At 54.7% G+C, this 23,953-nt stretch overlaps 1 protein-coding gene across 2 annotated transcripts in view; it reads right to left on the reverse strand.

The window, feature by feature from the left end:
- NFIX (nuclear factor I X) overlaps nt 1–23,640 on the reverse strand; it is a 59,565-nt gene extending 35,925 nt beyond the window's left edge. The window contains exon 1 of one of the 2 annotated variants that reach the window (XM_058525584.1): nt 23,085–23,640. In XM_058525584.1, coding sequence (XP_058381567.1) covers nt 23,085–23,640 — 556 coding nt within the window. The remainder of the gene's footprint in view (nt 1–23,084) is intronic. The other variant, XM_058525585.1, reaches the window with a different exon arrangement.
- Nucleotides 23,641–23,953: the final 313 nt, after the last annotated feature.

A 23,953-nucleotide genomic window follows, 5' to 3' on the forward strand; every position in this document is an offset into this window, starting at 1 on the left:
TAAGGTGCCTTAATGCTAACTCGACATGTTTGTAAAGCACCTACTACCTACTAGAGGCCCACAAATACAGAACCAGAGAGCTGCCCTGGGCAACTCTCCCGGAGCTGGGAGCTGGGTGCATGATGGACAAAATGCGGGGCCCTTCAAAGAAGGAGGGATGGGCTCTGGGGGTGAGAAATGACGTGGGACAGGCTGCACCAAGAAGGGTGACAGCTGGGTTGAGTGTGAAACACAGAGGCGTTCAGACAAAAGGGGAAAGAGAAAGGTAGACGGAGAGAAACGTGAACATAAGTGAGAAGTGCAGGGCAGCACAGGGCCTGCAGAGCTCCGTGTGCTGGGATACACAGTGTCCTGGGGAGTGTGAGAGATGACGCTGGAATGGTCAGCAGAGGCCCGACTGTGAGGGACCCTGCCTGCCCACCTAAGGGGATGGCATCTCTGGGAGATGATGGGACCAGCTACCCATTTGAAGGCGGTTACAAAACTCCAGGAGACAGCAGTTTCCCTCTGAGGATTCAAGAGAATCAAAAACATGTGTCCACATAAATACCTGTACACAAAGGTGCGTAGCAGCACTATTCACAATGGCCAAAAAGCGGAAACCACCCAAATGTCCATCAACAGAAGAACAGATAAACCAAATGTGGTCCTTCCATACAGTGGAATATTATTCAGCCATAAAAAGGAAGGAAGCTCTGACACACACTACAACGTGGATGACCATTGAAAACATTATGCTCAGTGAAAGAAACCAGTCACAAAAGGCCACATAGTGTGTGACCCCATTGACATGAAATGTCCAGAACAGGCAAATCCATAGAGACAGATCAGATTAGTGGTTGGCAGGAGCTGGAAGGCAGGAAGAATTGGGACAAACTGCTAATAGGTATGGGTTTTTTTGTGGGGTGACAGACTGTTCTGGAATTAGATAGTGATAACGGTTGCACAACATGGTGAATGCACTGAATTGTACACTTTAAAGTAATGAACTTTATTATGTGAATTATATCCCAATAGAAAACAAATCTGGAATTGAGGAGAAGCAGCTGCACTCAGAACATGACAGTGGTGGTGAAGGGGCAGGGATGCTCTGGAGCCACCACAGGGCCACATTCGTTTGGTTGTGAGGGTCATGAGCTTGGGTAGCCGGTGACAACCCCATCCGAGACAAGGCATGGAACGGAAAGAGAAGAAGGGAGCCAGGAGTGTGCTGAGGTCACTGATGGACACAGAGTGGAGTATGAACTGGATGTCGGCCCAGGAGCTGGAAAGAAGAGTCTGGAGAAATCAGACCTGAGATAAGCCAGGGAGATCAGCAGTGACGGGCAGGTGTGCTCGGAGGGGACAGGCCCTGGCTGCTGCTCCCTACTGCATGGCCTCAAAAAGGTTCTTCTGTCCACCTTCCAGGCTTCCAGACATAACTGGAGGATTCTATCAGTGCCTAGTTCATCAGACTGTTGTGGGCTTCAGTGAGATGGGGCCCAGTGACACTGACAAGTAGCATCACCAACTACAGGTGAGAGCGCAGAAGAGAAGAGTGGGCAGACCTGGGGGAAACCAACCGTAACAGGGCAGATGGAACAAGAGGAGCTGGGCAAGGCGCATGGAAAGCAAGAGGCTGGGACACCTTGGGGCAGAGAGAGGAGCCTGTCTTCCATGGGTCCGGGGACCAACTAGACCACAGACAACTGCAGATGGAAAGACAGGCCTGGGAGAAAAAGCCAAGTGGCAAGTTCTCCGGTCCCTGACCAAGGCACGTGGGGTGTGTGGGAAGCAAGGCTCTTGTCCCCAATCCTCCTGATGCAACGCTTCCACCCTCCTGGCCCAGAGCAACAGCCCTGCCCACGGTGCTGGGCCCGGAGCTCAACACATGGCACCACTCAATGGTTTCTGGCACCGGAGAGGAATTTATTTCCTGGACGAAGCAGCCAGAATCGTTCTGCACCTTTGTTCGTGAGCATGGTGCAGTCGGAGCCGACATTTTCTGACGGGGCCGTGGAAGAACAACTCAAAATGGATTCGGGGAGGGTGTCGGCTGAGGAGCAGCTGAAAGGCAGATCATGCTGCGGTCTGGAAGGCTGATGGCGGGAAAACGGATGTGGCCAAGTTTATAAAGTCAAGTACACCAGGGTTTTTAGTGAGTTTGCTGTAAGTCCAATCCTGGGATAGGTAAGCCACCTGCAGCTTAAAAGGGAGCCAGTCTAAGGCAACAAGAAGTCTCACTTGGAAAAAAAAAAAAAAGAACAGGGAGTGGCCCTGCAGACCATACTACCTAAGAGACAGCCTGTGTCCAGGGAAAAACAGGCTCCCATTCAGAAGCGGACGACCGACAATGCTCCCGAGAGCCGAGGGCCATCGGTCAATGCTGGGCAGGAGGAACAGTCCCTCCATGACCTGCCTTTCAGAGCCTCTGAGTCCTGGACACTTGGACTTCAAGGCCAGGTTCTAGACTGGGAGCCTGAGTGGGGAGGATAGGCCCACTGGCCTGCTCCAGCCCTCTGAACAGCCAGCCCAGAGCCACTGGCACACACAGTGGCTTCTCTTCTGATGTTCTGCTCGGCCCTTACAGGGTCTGTGCCTTGGGCCCTCTCCTGATCAGGACCTGTGATTCAGGCCAAAACAACGTCCTAGAAGGAAGAGAACTGTCCCAGGGCCCCCAAAAGCCATCTCTTTCCTCTCTCTTCCATCCTTCTCCTCCTCCCTCTCTCTCCGCTCCTGACATTCCCGTGCGGAGACATGCACAGACACAAAAAGGCACTCGCATGCACAGGGATCCGTGTAGAATCACCGCCTCGCAGCCTATTTACAGACATTTTACCAAACAAAACATCAACTCCCAATGTTTGACAGGAAGCTCCTCCCCTCTTGTCAGGAGCAATCCCTCCTGAAGGGGGTTCCCAGCGATGAGCAGCAAAAACCCCAGGAAGGGGAGAGGGAAGAAAAGGAGCTTGCGAAGCGGGAGAAGGTAAAATTATAAGGTTGGAGCTGTCAAGGCAGAAAAAGAGGGGAAAAAGCAAAGCGACTCCACTATTAGAGACTCGGTGTGAAACACGGAATTCACAACAGCCAAAAACCTCAGTGCTTTGTCTGCGGAAAACAGATACAGCGGCCTGAGGGCTGGGAGGGCATCAGAAGCCACCCTGCACAGGCCTGCTCGGCCTGCTCGAAAGCAGCGCACAGGACCGAGCGCCCGCGCCTGCCTCACCCAGCCCCACAGGCTGCTCCCCACTGCACCTCCTCATTGACCATCCTGTCCTCTCTCTCCAGCAGCACCCTGGAGGGGCCAAAGTTGGAAACAAAAGTGGAAAAGGGGCAGCCGTGCCCTGCACACAGTGGTGCCCGTTTTGTGGGCAGGAATGAATGGTGGAGGAAGACTTCCTGTGCGCATCCAGAAAAGAGCCAACTCAGGTTTACTGGTGAGGCCTCCGCCCTGCTCTGCTCCATGCCCCAAAGCGGAAGCCCGGCCCGATGTGCCTTCTGGAGAAGCCAGAGTGTGGCCAGCGTCCTTGCAGGATGGGAACAGGAGGGTGCAAGGCCTTCCCACCTCCGCACACCCTCCTCCCGACTCCTCCCACCCAGAGCAGTTACGAGGCCTGAGCCAAAGGAGAGGGCCTGAGCCCCTCACTCCCAGTGCCTCAGTGGGTGGGCAGTGAGGACATGGGCAGGCGGGGCAGGGGCAAGTGCCCCAATCTGGGTCCTTGCTGCCAGAGGAGGGAAGGGCCTGCCAGAAGAAAGAGGGAATGGACAGGAGTGTCCATGGCCTGCAGTTCTCAGATACCTACCACAGGGTCAACACACTGGGGTTGTCAGCCTAGAGCGCCTGCATTCTCCAACATCCCTGGCGATAGACATGCCAAGCCCCCTGGGCTGAGGTCTCTGGATGCAGCACCGGGGAGTCCTCGGGACCCTCCTCTGGCCTGACTTGTCATCACCACAGTCACAGAGTGCTACAGTCAGGGTTCCCCATGTGACACCCTGACACTGGGGCAGGATCATTCTCTGCTGTGGGGGGCTGTTCCGTTCGTCGTAGGACAGTTGGCAGCCTCCCTGGCCTTAGCCCACTAGATGCCAGTAGTGACCCCCCCTCAGCAGTGACAACCAAAAATGTCTCCAGACATCGCCAGAAGTCCCCTGGAGGAAGAATCGCCCCACCAAGAAGCCCGATGCGATATGATCACCAGGTCCTCTTCTCCTAGGAGCACATCACACACAGCTCTGGGCTCATGCCGGCACAGACCAGGCACTCTGTTTGTCCCCACAAATCAACAGGGGCTGGTGGCTGCAAAGCCCCCTCAGAAGAGAGCCACTGTCCTACCCTGGCAAGTGCCCCCATGTCTCCTCATTCTGTGCCTGCGAAGGCCCATCTCTTCAGCATGGGGCCTGTGAGGGCAAGGTGCCCAGGGGCCTCCCCATCCACAGCCCTGCTGACCTCCTGCATCATGGCAGAGCCCATGGTGGGACCTGGGCCTGCCCCTAGGGCCTGCCCAGCCCTCGGGAAGGGCTGTTGTCCCCACACCATATCAAAACCCGGGGCTTTTAATAGCTTCCTGTGGGGCTGGGCTCCCCCAACCCTCCCGCTCACTCAGCCTGGCTCCTGACGGTGCAGCTGCAGCGCCCTGTAATTACGGCAACTGTAATCTCTTTTACTAACAGGTAGATTAATAGCGAGGCAGGTTCACAGAGAGCCCCAGAAAGGAGCTGCTCAGCTGCCAAGCAGGCAGGAAGGGCCCGGCACTTCGCAGCAAGTGTGCACAGGGCTGACTCGAACACTCGCTCCAGGCCGAAGGGGCTCAGGGCCTGAAGTCCGGCCGGCTGCACCCCTGAGAGACCTGGGTACTCACTTGGTGACCAAGGGCAGGTCACTGCACTCTCCCTGGGCTTCTGTGTCCTTGTAGGAGCAACAAGGGTTTGAACCTCATGACCCTCAAGTCTCCTCTTACGTTCTCAGGGTGTGATTCGAACTGACATTTACACACACACCCAACGTACACAGACACCCACCTCCTCACACTCGGAGGGTAACACGGACTGAACACCTGTAGAGGAAAAGAGCGGACCAAGCTCCATATACAAGCGTCCCACCCACAACGGTCCGGCCACAGGCCCTCTAGGCACTGGACGCCCAGCACTGCCACCACAAGAAGAGGCAGGAAGAAAGCTGCCTCTCCCGGTCCTGCACAACGCCCTCCACCGCTGCATCTCACAGGCCTCCCACTGGCCTCACGGGCCATGAGCGGCTCTTACCTCACAGTGCCTGGGGACAGTCAAGTTCTGGGCAAGATGCAGCACTGAGTAGCAGGGGTGGGGGACAAGGGAGCCAGAGGCCTGAGACACTGCAGCCCTGATAGGCCAAAGAGATGTCGAAAGTGACCTAAGGCCCAGGTTCAAGGTGGATGAACACATGTGTATGCACATGCAGATGCGAGAGCACACGGCAGGAACTAGTGGGGACTGAGTCCAATGGGCACGTGCTCAAACACGCACGCCTAGGGGCCCGGGGAGGACACCGCCCTGGCCCTGGGGAAGAGCACAAGGGGCCGTGGGGGACGCTGTCTCTGGGGCGTGGTGTGTGTGTGTGTGTGTGTGTGTGTGTGTGTGTGTGTGTGTGTGTAGACAGAGTTCGAAGCCTGGAGAGAAGGGCTCGCCCTCCCTTAGCCTCCCCTCCAGTCATAGGAGGACACGCGCCTCTCCAGGCAGGCCCAGGGTCTGGCGGCAGATGGCCGGCCAGCCTCAGGGGTCGACAACAGCTGCTTCCTTAGGAACTCTTGGAGCACGTGCCGGCAGCCACCATGGGCTTGCACCTCAGCAGTGGCGCGGGGGCACTGCTGCCATTAAGATGCCATGGCTAGCACCTGCTCACTGCCAGGCAGTCCCCAGACACCCACACCAGCTCCTGGCCCGAGGGAACCAACACTGCTGGGGGGTGCGGGGGGGAAGCAAGGACCCCTCCCCTTCTAGCAGTGCTAACAGAGAGGGGCCTGGGAGGGGGGACCTCAGATTTACATAAAACAAGGGTTGGAGGGTGTGAGTGTGTGGGGTGACATCCAAGACTAGCTCTTACAGCGGACATGTGACCCAATGCAACGGACATCCACCTAAGACAGGAGGGGAGTGTGGGCTAATAAAAAGTGCACCCTGATGTGGTACCTGCCCGACATGTGCGTGACGTGCGTGAATAATGGTAGTGTCTTTCTGGGGCTCTGGGTAGCATGAACAGGGTACAGCTGGGGACGTAGTGAGAGGGACCCTCAGGTGCCATCTGCAGACATCAAGTTTCCAGACAGCAATTTAACAACTCATACAAAGAGTCTTCAGCAGAGTCTATACCCTTTGCCTGGTAATTCAACTGCTAGGAAGCCTTCTCTGAAGTTCATAAACAGAGCTACAAAGCTTAATGCACCAGGATGTCCATCCCAGCAGAATTCACAACTTAAAGGCCTCCACAGATGAGGGATTACATCAACCCTGGCAGCTGAAGTCTCATGCAGCCATTTAAAAAGCATGGTTGTATTTTTTTAAAATAAGCATCTATTACATTTATAATAAAAGATAATTTCTCATTTCCAAAATGAAAAGGGAATAGAAGTCATTAAAAATGTCAAGAATTAGGGGCAATGCAGCAATAAGGAAAGATGCTAAACCACCAAAAATTAATTTTTGAAAAACTGTGATGTGGTAGAATACACAATGGTGTTAAATTTTAAAAGCAGCACCCCGAAGTGTTTATATTATAAACTCCAGGGCCAGCCCCGTGGCTCAGCGGTTAAGTGCACGTACTCCCGCTACTGGCGGCCCCGGTTCAGATCCCAGGCACGCACTGACGCACCGCTTCTCCGGCCATGCTGAGGCCGCGTCCCACATACAGCAACTAGAAGGATGTGCAGCTATGACATACAACTATCTACTGGGGCTTTGGGGATAAAAAAAAAAGGAGGAGGACTGGCAATAGATGTTAGCTCAGAGCCCGTCTTCCTCAGCAAAAAGAGGAGGATTAGCACGGATGTTAGCTCAGGGCTGATCCTCCTCACAAAAATAAATAAATAAATAAAATAAACTCCAATTTTTAAAAAATAAAATATGTGCATGAGTAGGCATAAAAAATGCAACAAAAGGGGCTGGCCTGGTGGCTCAAGCAGTTAAGTGCGCACGCTCCGCTTCAGTGGCCCGGGATTCTCGAGTTCAGATCCCTGGCATGCACCGATGCACTGCTTGTCACGCCATGCTGTGGTGGCATCCCATATACAGTAGAGGAAAAGGGGCAAAGATGTTAGCCCAGGGCCAGTCTTCCTCGGCAAAAAAAGAGGAGGAGAGGCATCGGATGTTAGCTCAGGGCTGATCTTCCTCACAAAAAAAAAAAAAAGCAACAAAAGGGGCTGGCCAGTGGCATAGTTAAGCTCGCGTGCTCAGCTTCGGCGGCCCGGCATTCGCCGGTTTGGATCCTGGGCGCAGACCTACTCACTGCTCATCAAGCTATGCTGAGGCAGCATTCCACACAGAAGAACTAGAAGGACCTACAACTAGGATATACAACTAGGTACTGGGGCTTTGGGGAGAAAAACGAAAAAGAAGAAGATTGGCAACAGATGTTAGCTCAGGGCCCATCTTCCTCAAAAAAAAAAAAATGCAACAAAAGGTGAATAGTGGTTATTTAAGTGATAGAATTTTGATGATTTTTATTTACCTCTCTAGACTTTGTGCTTATTTGGTATTTTTATGATGAATCTGTACTAGTCTTATAATCCAAAAACTAACTTTTTAAAAATAGTGGATGGATAGGAGACTATACATATGTGACTCTCTCCCCAAATCGTAGAACATAATGAGGCAACGGCAAACCACAGCCCCGCGGGTCCAGCGCACTCACCTGAGCCAGGCAGGCCTCGGCCTCCGGAACTTCCACGCTCAAGTGGACTCCAGGCCAAACAACACAGAGCAGGAAGGAGGGTGACACCCTCAAACCACTGTCACACTGCAGCACACCACACACCCAAGTCTGGGCACTGGGGCCTCCCCTCCACTGGATCAGGGGGACTTGGAGGGGAAAGTGGGTCTCAGAGAAAGTCAAGGACAGGCCCAAGGAAAGAGGTTCAAGACCAGGGAGGAAGTAGCTGGCAGGAGAGTCTTAAGGTGGTGAGGGGAGAGCTGGGAATTCATTCGAAAAGTGATGAGACCAGCTCTAAGGTCTGAGACAAGTGAAGGGGCAGCAGAGGCAGAATCGGTTTTGGGGTCGGCTCAGAGAAGCAGCTGTGCGTGCGAGTGTGTGAGAAACGCACTGTTCACAGTCCTTTAATAATTCATTGTTAAGAACCGAATCCAGCCACTAGAGCAGGGAGCATATGTACCAGCTGGGGGACGGCAGCCATCTTCAACCTGGAAGGCCAGGCCCAGAGGGGTCCCCAGGAGGAGAGAGAGGGCAGGAAGAGCCAGCCATGTGTCTGCGTCTGCGTGGGCTCCACACGAGGGGCCTGGAGGCCAGGGCTTCTGGAGAAAGTGGACAGGGAGGCTTCGAGCAAAAGGCAAACAACCCCGAAGGCGTGGGGCTCTTCTCTGCCAACTGTGCCGCAGGGCATCCCCCAGGCCAGCTAGGCGGGGAGGATCCGGCATGGAGGAGATCCCATCACAGGTGAGCTGGGCGGCCTCGCAGGCTGCTGCGTCTGTAGAGGACGTGGGCTCAGGAGCCTGTGCTTCTGTCTAGCAGGGCCAGCCAAGGAGAAAGAGGAAAGGCCTGGGTGAGGGTGGGGTGGGCTGAGCCAGGGCCTCTGGCCCACCCAGCAGCGGCTCCTCTAACAAGGGGCTGGGGATGGAGGGGCCAGGAAGAGGGCTGCTCTTTCACCATTTTCATGACACCTCATTCCCATAAAGGGAAAAAAGCATTTTGAGAAACCAAGTCCCTTTCAACTCATTAACCTACAGCTTCTCACTTGCCCGCCACATTCCTTCCAGCCTACCAGAAGCTTCCACCACTCCTCATCTGTCAAGATTCTCCCCTTGTGATGCCCACTCAGAAAGCACGCCAGTCGCTCTCCCCTGCCTTCACTCCCTGCCTTCATCAGCCCCGTTTCTGATTTTTATGCCATTTCATGCCTTTGCATCGTCTCAAGGATGGCCATCAGCTGCTTCTCATCTGAAGGTAATATTCAAAATGGGTTTATGGGGTTGTATAAAACTATATGCTGGGTGACAGACAGATGCAAAGGCAGATAAAACATAGTCCCAGTTCCAAGATTCCAGCCTAGCAAGAGAAACCTAAAAAATTAAGTGCAAAGTGTCACAGGGGAGCAAAATTACCTGGCCCCCAGCTGAGCTGGGTCCAATTTGTGTTCAAACGGTTCCTCACCCAGCTGACTGCTCACTTCTGTTGCAGACTCTCCAGAGGTGCCTGTCTCGTGACAAGGCACATAAAGGCACGACTTGCCACTGTGGGAACACCCAGCCTCTCCTAGGAAAGGTGCGCTGAGGAGGCTGACACATACCTCTGTCCACCGTCCACAAACCGGGGAGCGGGCTCTGCTCACAGGGCATCCGCGCAGCCAGAGGACTTTGCTGGAGAGGAACACAATTCAAGGGGCCCTGCCAAGCCAGGCTGGCATCTGAGTAATTATATTAATGAATCTCTGAGCTACAAAATCTAATATTAGATGGTGGCTTCAGACCATCATCCTCAGTTACTGTCCCACGTGGCCAGGAACACTCCTGGGCAGCAGCACGGCTTGAACAGACCGCGTGTGTGTGCGCGCGCGCGCGTTGTTTAATTTAAAAGAAATGCATCTATTTGAAACTATGCCCAGAGATGTGTGTGCTGGGCCCACTTCATAAACCACGATACCATAAATAAGTGAGAGAAATCTGGCCCATTCTCGGGGCAGGGGCCTCCCACTTGGCCGTCTCTCTCGGGCCAGCCATACCCTGAGGATTACTACTCCATGGAGCAGTGGCCTTTGTGTTCGAAGCCAGCACTGCTCCCCACAGAGTCCCCTTGGCGCAGCAGGCAGGGCCTTGCCTACAGACCCGTGTGCCCTTTCTCCCCATCTGTGCTCATCAGCTGTCTTGATCCCAAGTCCAGACTCAAAAGCTGGGCTCGACACACACAGGGGCAGCCCGAGGCCCAGCACACCCTCCTACCGTGGCCAGCCACCTGGGGCAGAGTGGACCACTGCACCACCATCTTGGCCATCGTCTGAGGCCCCATCCCAGGCCAGCAGAAACAATGACCCAGTTGGCCACACTATGCATGTGGTCAGGGCCAGAGGGCGCCAAGTAAACTGCAGCCAGGTAGTAAACTAAACAGGCACTAAACACAGGTGAAAAAGAAAATGTCTGCTATACTCGCGTGACTACATTTCAGGTACGCCGTGCAAATGTAATCAGCTATAAACAACATCAGGCCGCTCAGAACCCAGATTTCTGTAAACTCCACAAGCCAGAATAGGTTTCAGCTACCTCGTCTGCTCCATGTGTGAAGTCTCTTTGGGAGATGAGCTTCTGTGGACAAACGCTGGCCCTGGGACTGGCACCCTCAGGGGCCCCGGGGCCAGGCAGCGGCAGCGGCCTGCTCAGGTCTCCGCGGGAAGAGCTGGCCTGAAAGGCGGCAGACGCGGGCAGGTTTTTCCTTTTGGAAACTCTTCGGGAGGCAATAAGGGATGGCTGTTTAACGATTTTTCCATTATTATTATTTTTAAATAAGAGGCAAACGATCCACACCAGCGCCACGCTGCCTGACAGGGCTTACTCTCAGCATCGTCTTAGCTGCAAAGGGCCACTGAGCTTGGAGAGAGGGAAAGGTCCCCTCAGACCCCATGACTCCCTAGAAAAGGTCTCCCAGCCCCAGAACCCTACATGTAACCAATCAAAGTGCAGACAATGGAGCTGCAGGAAATTGAGGGGGGGCCTCTGCTAGCAGAGGCCAGGGCCATCTTGAGGAGAGACGAGCAGGTTCCGCTTACCCACCCCCAGCCAGGGTGTCCCGGCCTCGCTGCTAGTGACCTTCTGGGCCAGAGGATACCTCACTGAGGAACTGTCCTGTGCTCTGGCCTTGACTCACGAGATGCCAACAGCACCCTCCCCTGGCAGTGACAACCAACAGTGCCTATGGACACTGCCAAACGTTCCCTGGGGGCCAAGCTGCCCCTGGCTGAAAACCACTGTTCTAGGGTGACCAACCATCCTGGTTTGCGGGGGACAGAGGGATTTGCTGGGACGAGGGGCTTTCAGTGCTAAAACCAGGAAACGCCTGGGCAAACCAGGATGAGTCCATCACCCATCCTCCCTGCCTCCTAACTTCAACCCCCTGCCCGCCAACAGTGTTTCCTCTTCTCCTCTCAGGGATGTGAAGAGTAGCTCTTCACCACCCTATATGAAACTACCTCTCACACGTCGAAAAAGATTACATCCCACCCCACAGCTCCTTCTGCGGCCAAAACATTATCCTTGTCTCCCCTTTCTTCCTGGGCGCCATTTCCCAGCACCTCGACTTCCACAAGGCTCTCTGAGACTTGCGCCAAATTGCTCACATATTTCTGTTATTACTAAGGCCGAAATTGGCCTAAACCTCTGGTAGGAGAAGCGGGCCGCCCTGGGGGGGACATGACTGGGGTGCAGGGCTCTGGTGTGCTCACGTTCAACTCCCCTTCAGCAAGTGGCTGCAGAGCCACGGAGAGGTCACCAGGGAGAAGAAATGACAGCGAGACACCACTGGCCTTCTCGTTCTCCCTGACATGCAGCTGAGTCTCCCATGACCTGCTACACACTGGTGGGGGCCTGAGACTTTCTAAAGAGGAGAGGAAAGGAAACAGAGTTTCCTGCCCTGGCACTGGTTGAACACTTGAGGGTAGATGGCCTGTCTTATCCCCGAATCCTCCGCCCAGGGGACCCCACCCGGGTCAGTCCCAGGCTCAGCAACCCACCCCTCAAGCTTTCTATCCATTTGCTTCCTCCCTTTAAAGGCCTGTCTTCACTTAGTCCCCCAGGGAGCATTCTTGTTACTACGGAAACAATGATGTCATGTGGCCGGGTGGGACTGTAGGTCCCTCCTACCACCCCCTAACTAGGTACCATGCCTGCCTACGTCACTGCTCAGAAATTTATAGCCCAGCGCCGGGTATTTATAAGGTGGCTCTGTTGTGACCACAGATTCAGTGCAGGGCTGGTGGCTATTTATAGCCAGAGGATATACACTTATTACACCCCCCCCCATATTCTGGGCCATGTGTTATGTAACTGTCATTACGCAATGACGCCCATTATATAATAATTATGCGCTAATGGGGATATAATCTGCAGGCATAATAAGGACACACTCCCCAAGGGCTGCCCTCGACCGGCCTCCGGCAGGCCGCCTCCAGGGATCTCCTGATCTCTCTGCACACTCCACCCCGTCCAGAAGAGTCACCAGGTGTCACCCTACTCCCGGCTGTCCTCTGCAGCCTCCCCTGGGCCAGCAGACCCAGCTGCAAAGCTCCCTCCGGATTCCTTCGCCCTGTCCTGTCCCTGCCCCTGCCCTAGAGAGGACACTCCTCTCTGCCGTATCTTTAAGCCCGCGGCAGAAAATTATGATGGGATCAATCCGGGAAGGCTAAGGGACACTTCAGGCCCCATTTTAACAAAGGACAAAAGCAGCAGCAGCAGCCGCCCCTGGAAGGAGCCTGTAGGGTCTAGAAAAGCCTCTGGGACGCCAGGCCAGTTGGCGGAGGGTCAGCCCCACACAAAGGAGAATGCTGGCCCTCCAGGAAAAAGCTGGGAAGCCAGCTCCAGAGGCAAGGGCCGGGGCCAAGCAGGGCACAGCCAAGCAGGCCACTTCTCAGCAGCCCTTCCTTGCCTCAGAGTGCCCCCGTCCCGGGGCCAGGCCTTTGGCGGGGTTACACTGCCAGCAGGAATGCCCCAGAGCAGGATCCTGGCCACTCAGACACCAGCCCATGCTCTGCTGGTCACTCTGCTCCCGGGAAGGATGGGAACTGTCACCTCAGGGGAAAAGAGGACAGGGACATGGGCTCTGCACTGGGTGACAGGGGACATGAGTGGGAGGGGCAGGGGACAGGCAAAGTTAAGACCACAGTGGTATTCGACGGAGCCAATTCAATTAGCCCAAACATACCCTCTGCTCTTAAAATAGATAGTTCTATAGTTACAAGTTATTTGACATACGAATTGATGAAAAAAATTCGAAGAACCTACACGGATCTGGGAAGAAAGTTTCTCTCTGGGGCAGGAGGGTGATTTGGGGAGCCTGTCTGTCTCCTACATTTCTTTACGGAGAGTCTTTTCCTACTGTCATGAAAACAGCCCCAAACACATCACAGAAAGAGGAGCACTGAGGGTCAGGCGCACTTCCTGTCTTTGCAGCCCCCGCCGCAGAAACAAATGTCTGCTGCTCTCTGGGGTCCGGGGTGGGCCTGATGGGGTCAGCTGAGTAGTAGGTCCCCTGTTCTGGTCCCCAGATCAGCAGCTCAGGTGCCCAGAGAGCTCACGATGCAAGACATCGGGAGGGATGCTCGGGAGGAGACTCGGAGGGGGCTCATGATTCCCTCGGGGTAGAGGAGCCCCTAGATGGCTTCAGCCCAGCCACCTGCTGCCCAGAAAGGAAGAAACAGCACAGGCCATGCAGGGGAACAGCTGGGCTCAGAGGTTTTGTTGCCATTCGAGGAAAGGTAAATGAGGTCGTAAACTGGAGAGGCAAGAGGTAAACACGGCAGGCGACGCTGCCTGAATCTGTTTGTTTCTCCCAGGCCAGAGGTTCTCAGCGGGGCCATCCTGTCCCCAGGAACACTTGGAAATGTCTGGAGGTATTTTGGTTGTCACACCTGGGGTCGGGGGTTGCAGCTAGCATCCCGTGGGTCAAGGTCAGAGATGCTGCTAACCACCTTACAATGAACAGGACAGTCCCATGACACAGAATGATCTGGCCCAAAAGTCAACAGTGCCATGGTTGGGAAACTCTGCTCTACGGGGACTGATATCAGTCCCTGCTTCTTTAGGCACAGAAGCAGGAAAATCTCTAGCCGGGAGCTAGCCTCTCCCACAACCCAGCCCAGCATGCTGAGAGAGATTTTACATACACAGCCCCAAAGTTTTCAAACTTCAGGAAAGGGGTAAGGGTGAGAGTCTGTGTGAAGCAGCATAAAAGGTAACAAAGAGCAGATTATTGCAAAACTTCCAGTGATCATCTGGTTAATTGGGATAATTACATTCATTTTTATTTCCAACCATGATTCCAAGCAGACTCCCAGGAAAAGGGTGTGACCAAGCAAGACTCAGGGACCCCAAGATCCAGCCAAGCTGCCTGGCCCTCTGCCTAGACTTCCTGCACACTCTACCTGCCCTCCCCCACGCTCCAGCAGGGGTGCCAAGAAGCCGAGGTGGTTGCAGCGGGGTGGGGGGGCATCCAGCTGACCCACTTCCTTCTACGACAGCAAGCTGCCTCTCAGGGCCAGTGAGGAGGGAGCTAGTGTCAAGGACAGGCCAGGTGCTGCTCTCTGTCTCCACCCCACAGTGCTCAGCGGCCAGGGCAGCCCTTGAGCTGAGCCGCGTGCTGGGCTCCGGCCCCACCGTCGCAGCTCCTAGAGAGCTACGGAGACCACGGGGAGCCACACAGCTTTCTCCTCTGAGACTCCAGCAAGGCCAGCAATCTCGGCGAAGCTCAAGGAGCAGCGAGGCCCGAGGAGGGAATCCTAGGTGCTCAGTGACCTGGAACCTGGCTCCTTCTGCGGGAAGCTCATCGTGTGCCCCAAGTGCCTTGACGTCTCTGTACTTCGGTTCCCTTCTCTGTGCGGCGGGGACAATAATACCTGCCCTGGCGTATCACTCAAGCATTGTGAGGATGGGATCAGCTCCCGGCAGGCTGAAAAGGCTCAGCCAGCTGACAAAAATGAGCTAATTCCTCACCGTCTTTCAAGGTGCAGTTCAAGCAGGTCATCTTCCAGGCAGACTCCCAGGTCCCCCAGGTCTGGTTCACTGATTCCTCACTACAAACTGAGACCCCCATGTGCGTCACCTGAGCACACACACACAGCTTGGAGCATGGCTTTAAAACTAGAACCGGTGTGAGAATTTGGGTGGTTAACACACGGACAGGACTCAGCATGCTGCTCAACTATACTGGGCCTTCTTTGGAAAAATGGAATTAAAGCAGGGGTCGGAGACCACGGGTGTGCTCCCTCTTCCATTGACAGAGGACAAGAAGTTGTTGGGAGCCTGGACAAATGGGTGCCTTTAAGTTATTGGATGTCCCCCAAGTAACAGCAAATGATGGCCCTGACCTGCAGCAGTGGCATGCCAGGTCAGCATGAAGACATCAAAAGAGAGGAGAAGAGCCAGAACATGCCCCCACCGATAGACGGGCCATGGTGGCTGGTGGGGGGACAAGTCAATTGGGAGACAGGCCCACAAAGGGTAACCCCAAAATACTAAAAAAAAAAAAATCCCCAGAGGGCCAGAAAGTCAGGTATTAGACAGCCATACAGACAAAGTGGGGAATCCAGGCACCAGAGGGGAAGGCCAGTTCAGCCAAACCTCCCTGCCGCAGCCCCTCTGCCTGCTGGGACCCTCTTCCAATGCCAACAACCCTTCGGCTCAAACATGCTTAAAATGGCGACGGCGGCCTGCGGGGCCGGGCGTTTGTCGTGCTGTTTTCCACGGTGCCCTCAGTGCCAAGAAAAACCTATCATCAGAAATGCCATCAGCTATATTTATCTATCTCTCAGCCCCCCAGCCTCCTCCTCCCGTCTGCCAACCAGGCCCTGCGGAGCCCCCCTCACCCAGTGGGCACACTTCCCTGTTGCTGACGCCCGTGACCACCTGCCCAAGCCTGGCTCTCGGCGCTCTCTTCCCCGGCCCTCCCAGCAGGCCTCCACAAGGCACGACAACCAGCGGGCTGCACCCCCCTTCTGACTGGTCTGTCGGGGCACACCCACAGGTACTTAAAGATGCACCCTGCTAGGCGCTGCTCTGGGTCTCTCTCGTCCCAAACCGAGGGTGCAGGTGGCCCTCTGTCTCCCTTCAGCCTAAGGTCCCCGCTCGCCGGGGCCTCAGCAATACCAGCCTGCCCACAGAGTCCTCCCAGCCACAGGCTGGGGCCTCCAGGTGGGGGTACGCACGCTGCAGCGTCTCACAAACCAGCCATCGTGGAGAGACCAGAGGCATAGGGTGAGGGACCAAGCCTGGGAGGACAGGAGCTCCCCCGGGGGCCTGCGGGCACCACTGCTGCAGGACACTGGCAGCTGGCTGGGCAGACCTCTCAGGCCTCCACCTAACTCCCCAACAGAGAGTGCGGAGCCCCAGCCTGTGCAGCCAGGCGCTAAGAATGTCCAAGGAGCATGGACGCTAGAAGGACCCCCACTCCCCTCCCCTCCAACCAAGAGGGAGATGGGAGAATCTGGGATGATCAGGGGAAAGGGCACAGTCAAGGCTCAGGACCACTCAGATCCTACAGCCTCTGCTGGGGACTCGGCTGACAGAGAAGGTCCTTTGGTGCCAGGCACCACAGACCTTTCCCGACCCAAGCACCAGGGCTCCGACTTGACCCTTCCCACCCTCAGGCCTAACACAGAATGTCTGAAGGTGAATCCATGACTATATCCTAAACCCCCACACCTCCTCCTCTCGCTTCGGGGGTCAGCCCACTCTTCCCACCCAGCCCTCTCCCCAGAAGGCTGCCCCTCGCCTCCAAATCCCCCAACTCAGAAAGGAGTTCCAGGGAGCTGACTCCTCTGAGAATGAAGCAACCCAAATAAAAATTTTAAAACCCAGAAGCTCTTTCTCTCCTGCCCCCTCCCCCTCCGCTGGCAAATGAAAACAAACAAGAAATCAAAGAGGCCTTTTGTGCGAGCACCGCGCTGACACGGCTGGGGCCTTTGAAAGGACTTCTGAATCGGACACTGAGGATAAAATAACTGAAGCGTGGCAGCTCCTGAGATGGGGGTGGGACTGCCGGGGCAGAGAACAAGCGGTGGGGAGGGAGCCACCATCCTCCCTGGGCAGCAAGGGGGACACTCAGCTGGGCCCTCTCTGCCCAGTGCTGCAGGACGCCAGGACAGGGGAGACCACGGCACAGCCCTCCCGGGCCCACCCTTCCTCAGCACCCCAGGTGTCAGTAGCACTGGAAGGTGGCCGGGACGGGCCTTGCCTCCCCCTTCACAGTCCACTGGGAGCTGCCCGCAATGGAGTCCTCCCCTCCAGCAGGGACCACAGCAAGCTCATGCCTACAGGACGCGCCCTCTGGAAGTCATCGTGAGGCCTGCACCCAAACCCTGCCAGCCGCATGCAGGAGTCTCTCACTCTTAGAAGGGCCTTGCTCACAGTAGATTCACCAAGTGCGTATTTCATAAATAAAGGAAATTCGACCATCATTTGGCAGTGCCAAAAAGTACACTGAATCCTCAGGAAGTCCTTCTGCACATCTGGACCCCAGCCCTCCTGCTGCAGAATGGCCCGTTTGCTCCCGGTGGGCAATGGAGCACAGCTGGTCACCATGCTCGGGCTTTTTCATGGCCCGCACTTCACCAGCTCAAGCTCACACAACGGTGGTTCTTTTCTCCCTTGAAGTACAGCTTCCAACTCAGCCAGCAGAGTGAGCGCTCCACCAAGACCACCTGCACATCGCAGCCAGCGGGACTCCTGACGGTTGGGTGGACACGCTATGCACAGAAGGGACAGGAGCAGACAGTCAAGGGAATCCCCAACGAGACCAAGCCCAAGGACCGGGTCTGGGCCTTCCTGACCTTCTCTTTGAAGTCACTCCCCCTCTGAGGCCAGCCTGGACCCCGTCACCCCTCCACACCACCAGAGCCAGGCACCCGTGTCACAGTAACAGAGCAGAGGCGCCGCAGCCAGCTTCATCGGAATGCTACCTGGGCAGCGGCACAGGCCCCAAGCTTGTTTAATGCTTTAACTATTGTCATCTTGCAATTCATAATCATTTTGCACTAGGAGCCCTGCATTTTCATTTTGCACTGGGATCCACAATTTATGTAGCTGGAAGGCCCTGCAAATCAGGTAGCTCCCGCGAGATCTGATCGCTCCTGGAGTTTCTGTGCTCAATTCCAAACGCTCCAGTTTAAGAGGGCCTCAAGGGGGTGGTGACCAAAATGGCAAGGGCTCGAGGAGCTGCGTCAAATGCAGGAAGCGTGAGGGACTGGCAACTGTTTGGCCTGGAGAAGGGACAGCTTCCAGGGGAGAGGGGTAGAAAGGACCCACAAGAGCTGCCTTCAGCATTTACAGGCTGCCGTGTCACAGAAAAATCAGCTCTCCCATGGGTCGTCCCTTAAGACAGAAATAAGACTGACAGGCAAAGGTGACAGGGAGAAGGCCCCGGGCTCACGAAACCCAAACAGCAGTTCACAGCAGCTGCCGTCCACTGCTTGCCTGCGACGTGCCGGCATCTTTACCTGTTAGCTGTTTAATCCCTTTGACCATCCTCTGAGTTAGACGATCAGAAGAATCTTACAATGACCAAAGCTGACCTCTGAACCACAGTAACATCTCTTCCGGGATGTCCTAAAGGGGATGCTATCCTGGGTTAAAAGATAATCCATACATCTTGCTAATTTTATGAATCTGGTTCCTAGGCCCTGCGGTCTTTGCCAGCCCTGGCACCAGATGGCGCTGCCTCAAAGATACAAACCAGTGGCATTTCTGGGCCTTGAAAAAGGAGGCAATGGGTGAGGTCGCACAGGGGCCACAATGGGGGTTAGCCTCCTGAGAGGGTAGCTGGTGCTCCTGTGGCCCCTCCCACGCACTTGTACCAGAGCCACCAGACAAGCCCGGCGTCCAGCAAAGGTTTGGGGCCGGGGGGGCGGGGGCAGCATCGCCGGCATTGGCCACATCTTGGCAGGGCAACGCCCCCCACAACCAAGGAATGACGCAGACGAGAAAACCTCCCTTGGACCCAAAAACCAGTGCTCACTGCAAAGCCCCAGGCCCTGAAGCAGAGAGCAAACACCAGGAAGCTCTTATACCTGAAAAGGGCGACCTTGTGCTTGAAAAAGTTCACTTAGACAAATCCTCAGGTGCTAATCCATTTCCTGGGACAGGGAAGACCCAGCCATCCCAGGACCTGGAGACGAGGAGGGAGGCAGAATCTCCTTTCAGAGCAGCACACTGAACGACCCAGGGGAGCACAGCCTGCAGAGTCCAGACGGTAAAACCCTACAGGACAAATCACCCAGTTCCTTCAACAACCACTACCCAAAAACTGCCACAAAAGAAACCAAGACCAAGGAGGAGGAGGAGGACCACCACTTAGAGATTATGAGTCTTAAAAGACAGATTAACTCACTGCGATGTATGGGCCTGATTTGGATCCTGATCCAGACAAATAGACAAAATTAGGAGATTATCAGGGAAATGTGAACACTGACTAGCTATCTGACCATACTAAGGAAATTGTTGATTATTTTTAGGTGTGATAGCAGTATTGCGGTTACGTTCTTCAGGAGTCCTTATCTTTAGAGATGTGTATAGAAATATTTACAGATTAAAAGCCATGATGCCTGGATTTTCTTCTAAATAACCCAGCGTGGGTGGGCAGTGGGGGGTATGGATGAATTGAGACCGGCCATAAGTCGGCAACTGTTGGCACTGGTGACGGGGGTTCCTTCTACGTGGGAATTTCTCCGTAATGAAAATGCTAAGATAAAGAAAAGAGCCATCACCTGCATACAGGGACTTTGTGGGCCTCCACTATGGGCCCATCATAGGGATCTGACGGGGGGGAAGCTGATATTTCCATTCAGTAAAGCATTTTATTACTTTCAGATTTTTTTCCTTTCTGAGGACCAAGGCCTAGGCTAGGGAAGGTCTAAAGACGCTGGTTCACCTTTAAAGCCCTGTAGAAGCTTTCGAGATAGTCTAGCAGACTTCCAGACCAGCTCGGCCATCTTTCCTCACACAAGCAGAGCACTCCTGGCCCCACATTGCCTTCCATCTCCGGCTACCTGCCCCGGGACACCCCGTTTGGACGGAAGGATGTCACCAGCCTCCTCCCCGTGGCAGTGCTCTCTGACCCTGCTCTGTCTCACCTTTCCCTCCTAAATGGGACAGACACATGGCAGCGAGAATCCTTCCTAGCAGGAAGGCCGCCCTGATGGCTGCAACACGCTCTGGGCGGCCTTTCGGGCCCTGTATTCTGGGAGTGGAGTTCCCAACGTCCCACATGCACCCTTTATTCCCTCTCAATGACGCCGCCTCTTGAAGCTTCATGTAGAGCAATACAAGGGCCCATGAGGGCCACAGATGATGACGGCACCTAGAGGCGAAGCTAGGCCCCCATGCTTACCACCATGTCAAGTTTGCTTGTCATCAAACCTGGCACCAACAACTCAGCCCAGATCAGGTTCTTCAGCCCAGTTTTAAGGGAAGAAAAGCACTTCTTTTAGAGTCCAAAGCAACTCTTGTCTGAGCCCTTGCTACCCCAGCCCCCACATCCAGTTCATACTGGGAAGGAGCAAGTGACGCCCTACTGAACATGTCTGTGGGTGTGGACGTGGAGAAGGCCATGCTGTCAGATCGACGCCGTTTGGGGGCTCAGCCAGAAGATAGTTTATAGCAAAACGGGGGGACTTGGGGAGGAAGCCGTGGCCACGCCGTGTCGTCTTGAGACCACCTACCCAAGGCCCACTGGTGGCCCATGCTACACCAACTCACCCCTGCTCCTTCAGTGAGGCGTGCTTGAATTAAAGCCCTTCCAGCAAGAAAAATCCTCCCTTCATGGAGACTATCTGGAGTCCAGGGACCTGAATTAGGACATTTTTTATAATTCGTCTATCAGTTCTCCACTCAGCTTTGGTCAAGGAACGTGGCCTCAGCGGGACAGAGGTGGCCTCGGCTGCATGCGATGGAGCATGAACTCACTCACACTCCTGGGCAAATGATCTCATTATAGCTGCGGGGCGGGCGGGGGCACCTCCCTTCTCCCAGCACCTGCCCAGTCAGTCCAGGAGCCAGGAGGCTGGCCAGCAAACGGTCTCCTTCATTACACATACTTCATCCCACCTCAGCCCCATGCTGGCAGCAGTCAAAAATCTGGCCTAAAATGAAAGAGGCGAGGGAAACAGCTCGACTACAGGGATCCAGCTAGAGAGTGGGGTGGGAGGAGGCCAGCATAGAAGGAAGATGAGTACTGATTTCTGTCTTCGAGGCCCTAGTTCTAAAATCAGAAGGTACAGAATCCCCTCACAGAGGAGCTATCTGACAGACACAGGCTCAAGGCTCCAAGCCTCTCCCAAGCCACCTCCAACACCACTAGGCACTCTGACTTGCTGTGTAGACAAATAAGGAGATAACTTTTAAAATTTTCTTTAGTGTCTTTTCCAGAAAGAAAAACGATGAATGGAGGAGAGGACTTGCAGTTGGTCATTCTTCGTGATGGGTCATGACAGTCACATAGGGCCAGGTACAGGCCTAGAAAGATCCACAGAGGTAGTTTAGGTAGTTTAGCGGGGGCTGGGTGGGTCCATTGCCTCCAACCAACTCCCAAAGGCACCTCTCAGAACGAGAGAGAATGAGCAAGAAGAGAGGCCTCAGACACCACCTCTTCCTCCCCCGAGTTCTCAATATATACACTCTCAGCACTCTGCCCGGTCGAGGTTACATTCTGGACGCGATGCTGAAAGCTCCCCCAAATTTCATTTCTGGATTAAGTCATACCGCTCCTTCCAACTTCCCAAACAGGCCAGGGGGTGACCACAGCAGAGAAGTGAGTCGCTTTTCTTTTTTGTGAATGAACAGGAAGGAAGACGCGCACACACACACTTGCGGGAAAGAACAGTCACTAGAGTTGAAGTTAAGCCACATTCTCTTACATTCGCATAAAGAGAGAAAGAAGGGAAACGAGGGGGAAAAATATTGGAATGGTGGAAAGGAAAACACACACACACTCACACACACACACACACACACACACAGAGAAAGGTTTGGTAGCCCTCTCATTACAAGTTGGTTGGGCATAATGTAAACACACTTCTGCCTTGCTTAATCACAGAGGGCCGCCGTTTAGGTTTCAAAGGCGGCAGTAAATTGGGCGTAGCTGAGTGGAGGCTAAAAATTAACCAGCCATCTCTGTTTCAATTTGTAAGAAAACAAAAGCGGAAAGAAATTATAAAAAGGGAAAGGGTAGGGGAAAAAAACAACAAAAGGAACAGAGGAGGAGAACGGAACCACCCTGACCCAAACACAGGGTAAAAGCAGAAAAGCCAAGAGGAGAACGGGAACTACTTGGAACACAAAAGGACGAGGGAATTTTACAGGTTTTTGACTGTCTGTTGCCTCTCTAAGACCTCTTCCGCAGCAAGGCCGCTCCCTGCCTTGCCTGTGCGGGTGAGAGCCTCTCTGCCCCCAGCAGAGGTGTGGGGGCTGCGGACATCCATCCTGGGGGTTCACCACTTCAGCCCAAACGCGGGGAAGGGGAAGAGCGCAAGGTTTTCACTCTCTACAGAATCAAATGACCTTCCTACTCTCTGACAGCCAAATCCCAGCCAAAACACTCCCGCCTGGGCATCTGGGCCCCAGAATCTGCCCGCCTCTGCCTTTTCTCCTCTTTTCTATTCATCCTTTCTCATGTCTGGGGGTTTTACACGCCCCTCTCTCTGCCAAACTGCTACCTACCCCGCTTGTGCCAAATCCGGCTTTTCCCCGGGACCTGAGGGTAAGCCGCAGAAAAGCCAGCACCTGCCCCCCAATACTTCTTCTGACTCATTTTAAATCAGAGCAATGAGTGATTTTTTTTTTCGGTGGTGGTGATAGTGTTCAGCCCAAATTCTCACCATGATGGATAATCCTAGGGCACCCTGGCTCCAGTTCTAAGACCTGCAGTGTCTTTGGGATAAGCTGAGTCCTCCAAAGATAGAGATGCACGAAAATCGGTTAACACGGCAAGGGAGCAAAGGAGGAAGAACAGAGAGGGAAATGGAAGAAGGAAAAAGGGAACATCAAACGGGCTGCAGGCCTCGGCAGGACGGGTGGGCAGGAGGGCGGGCGCACCAGCTAGGCCCACTGCAGGTATCGCCCACTGCAGGTATCGTTGGGAAAGAAGAGGAACAATAAACAGCACAAAAGCCAGCAAGTGAAATAAAATGGGGGGATTGACAGCGACCTACCGGGAGTGTGGACAAAGTAAGCCAGATAAAGATCCAGTTCTTTGATTGTGACTCCAATGTGATGTGGCTGGACGCACAGGCCGGGGTTCGAGCACTGGGGCGACTTGTAGAGCCGCTCCCCGTCAGTACTTTCCAGGGGGATCCCCTTAAACAAAATCACCATGACCAGGTCCAGCCGCCACACCTTGTCGGCCTGGCGCAGGCAGTCAATCCGCCGGATCTTGCCCTTCTGGTCGGGGTTGGAGAGCACGCAGCAGGGGGGCTTCTTGCCCGTGATGGTCAGCACAAAGTCCTCTCGGAACTCGGGCCGGATGTCTTTGCGCAGCTTGGCCAGCAGCCGGGATGCCCACTTCTGCTTGATCTCGGGCTTCTCGCCCAGCAGCTCGTCCTTCACCGCCCGCTCCTCGTCCTTCGACATCCGCTTCTCGTGCTTCTTGAAGTACTTGCGCTTCCGCGCCTGCAGGTTGAACCAGGTGTAGGAGAAGGCGCGGACGTGAGGCAGCAGCGCCTCGATGAACGGGTGGAACTCATCCTGCAGGCGGCAAGCCGGGAGCATGCGGGGCGAGGGGGGAGGAGGGGAAGACGGGGTGAGGGGGAAAGAGAAAAGGAGAAAAGAAGCGTTAGAAAAGGGCACAAGGAAAATCGCCTTCTCCCCCTCCTCCCCCAGGACAATTTTCTCTCGCGGTTGTTCTACAGAAGTGTGGTCTGGAGCCACCACCAGCCTCGCCAGCCGCCTGCTCCCATCTCAGCCTCAGCAGCCAGACAGAGGCACCCGGAGCCTGAGCACACACCTATTCTCTCTCTCCCTCACTCACTCACACACGCGCGCACAGACAACGCTGCCGTCCACACACACACGCTGCTGGTAT

The sequence above is a fragment of the Diceros bicornis genome, chromosome 30, assembly GCF_020826845.1.
Source record: "Diceros bicornis minor isolate mBicDic1 chromosome 30, mDicBic1.mat.cur, whole genome shotgun sequence".
Lineage (NCBI taxonomy): Eukaryota > Metazoa > Chordata > Mammalia > Perissodactyla > Rhinocerotidae > Diceros > Diceros bicornis.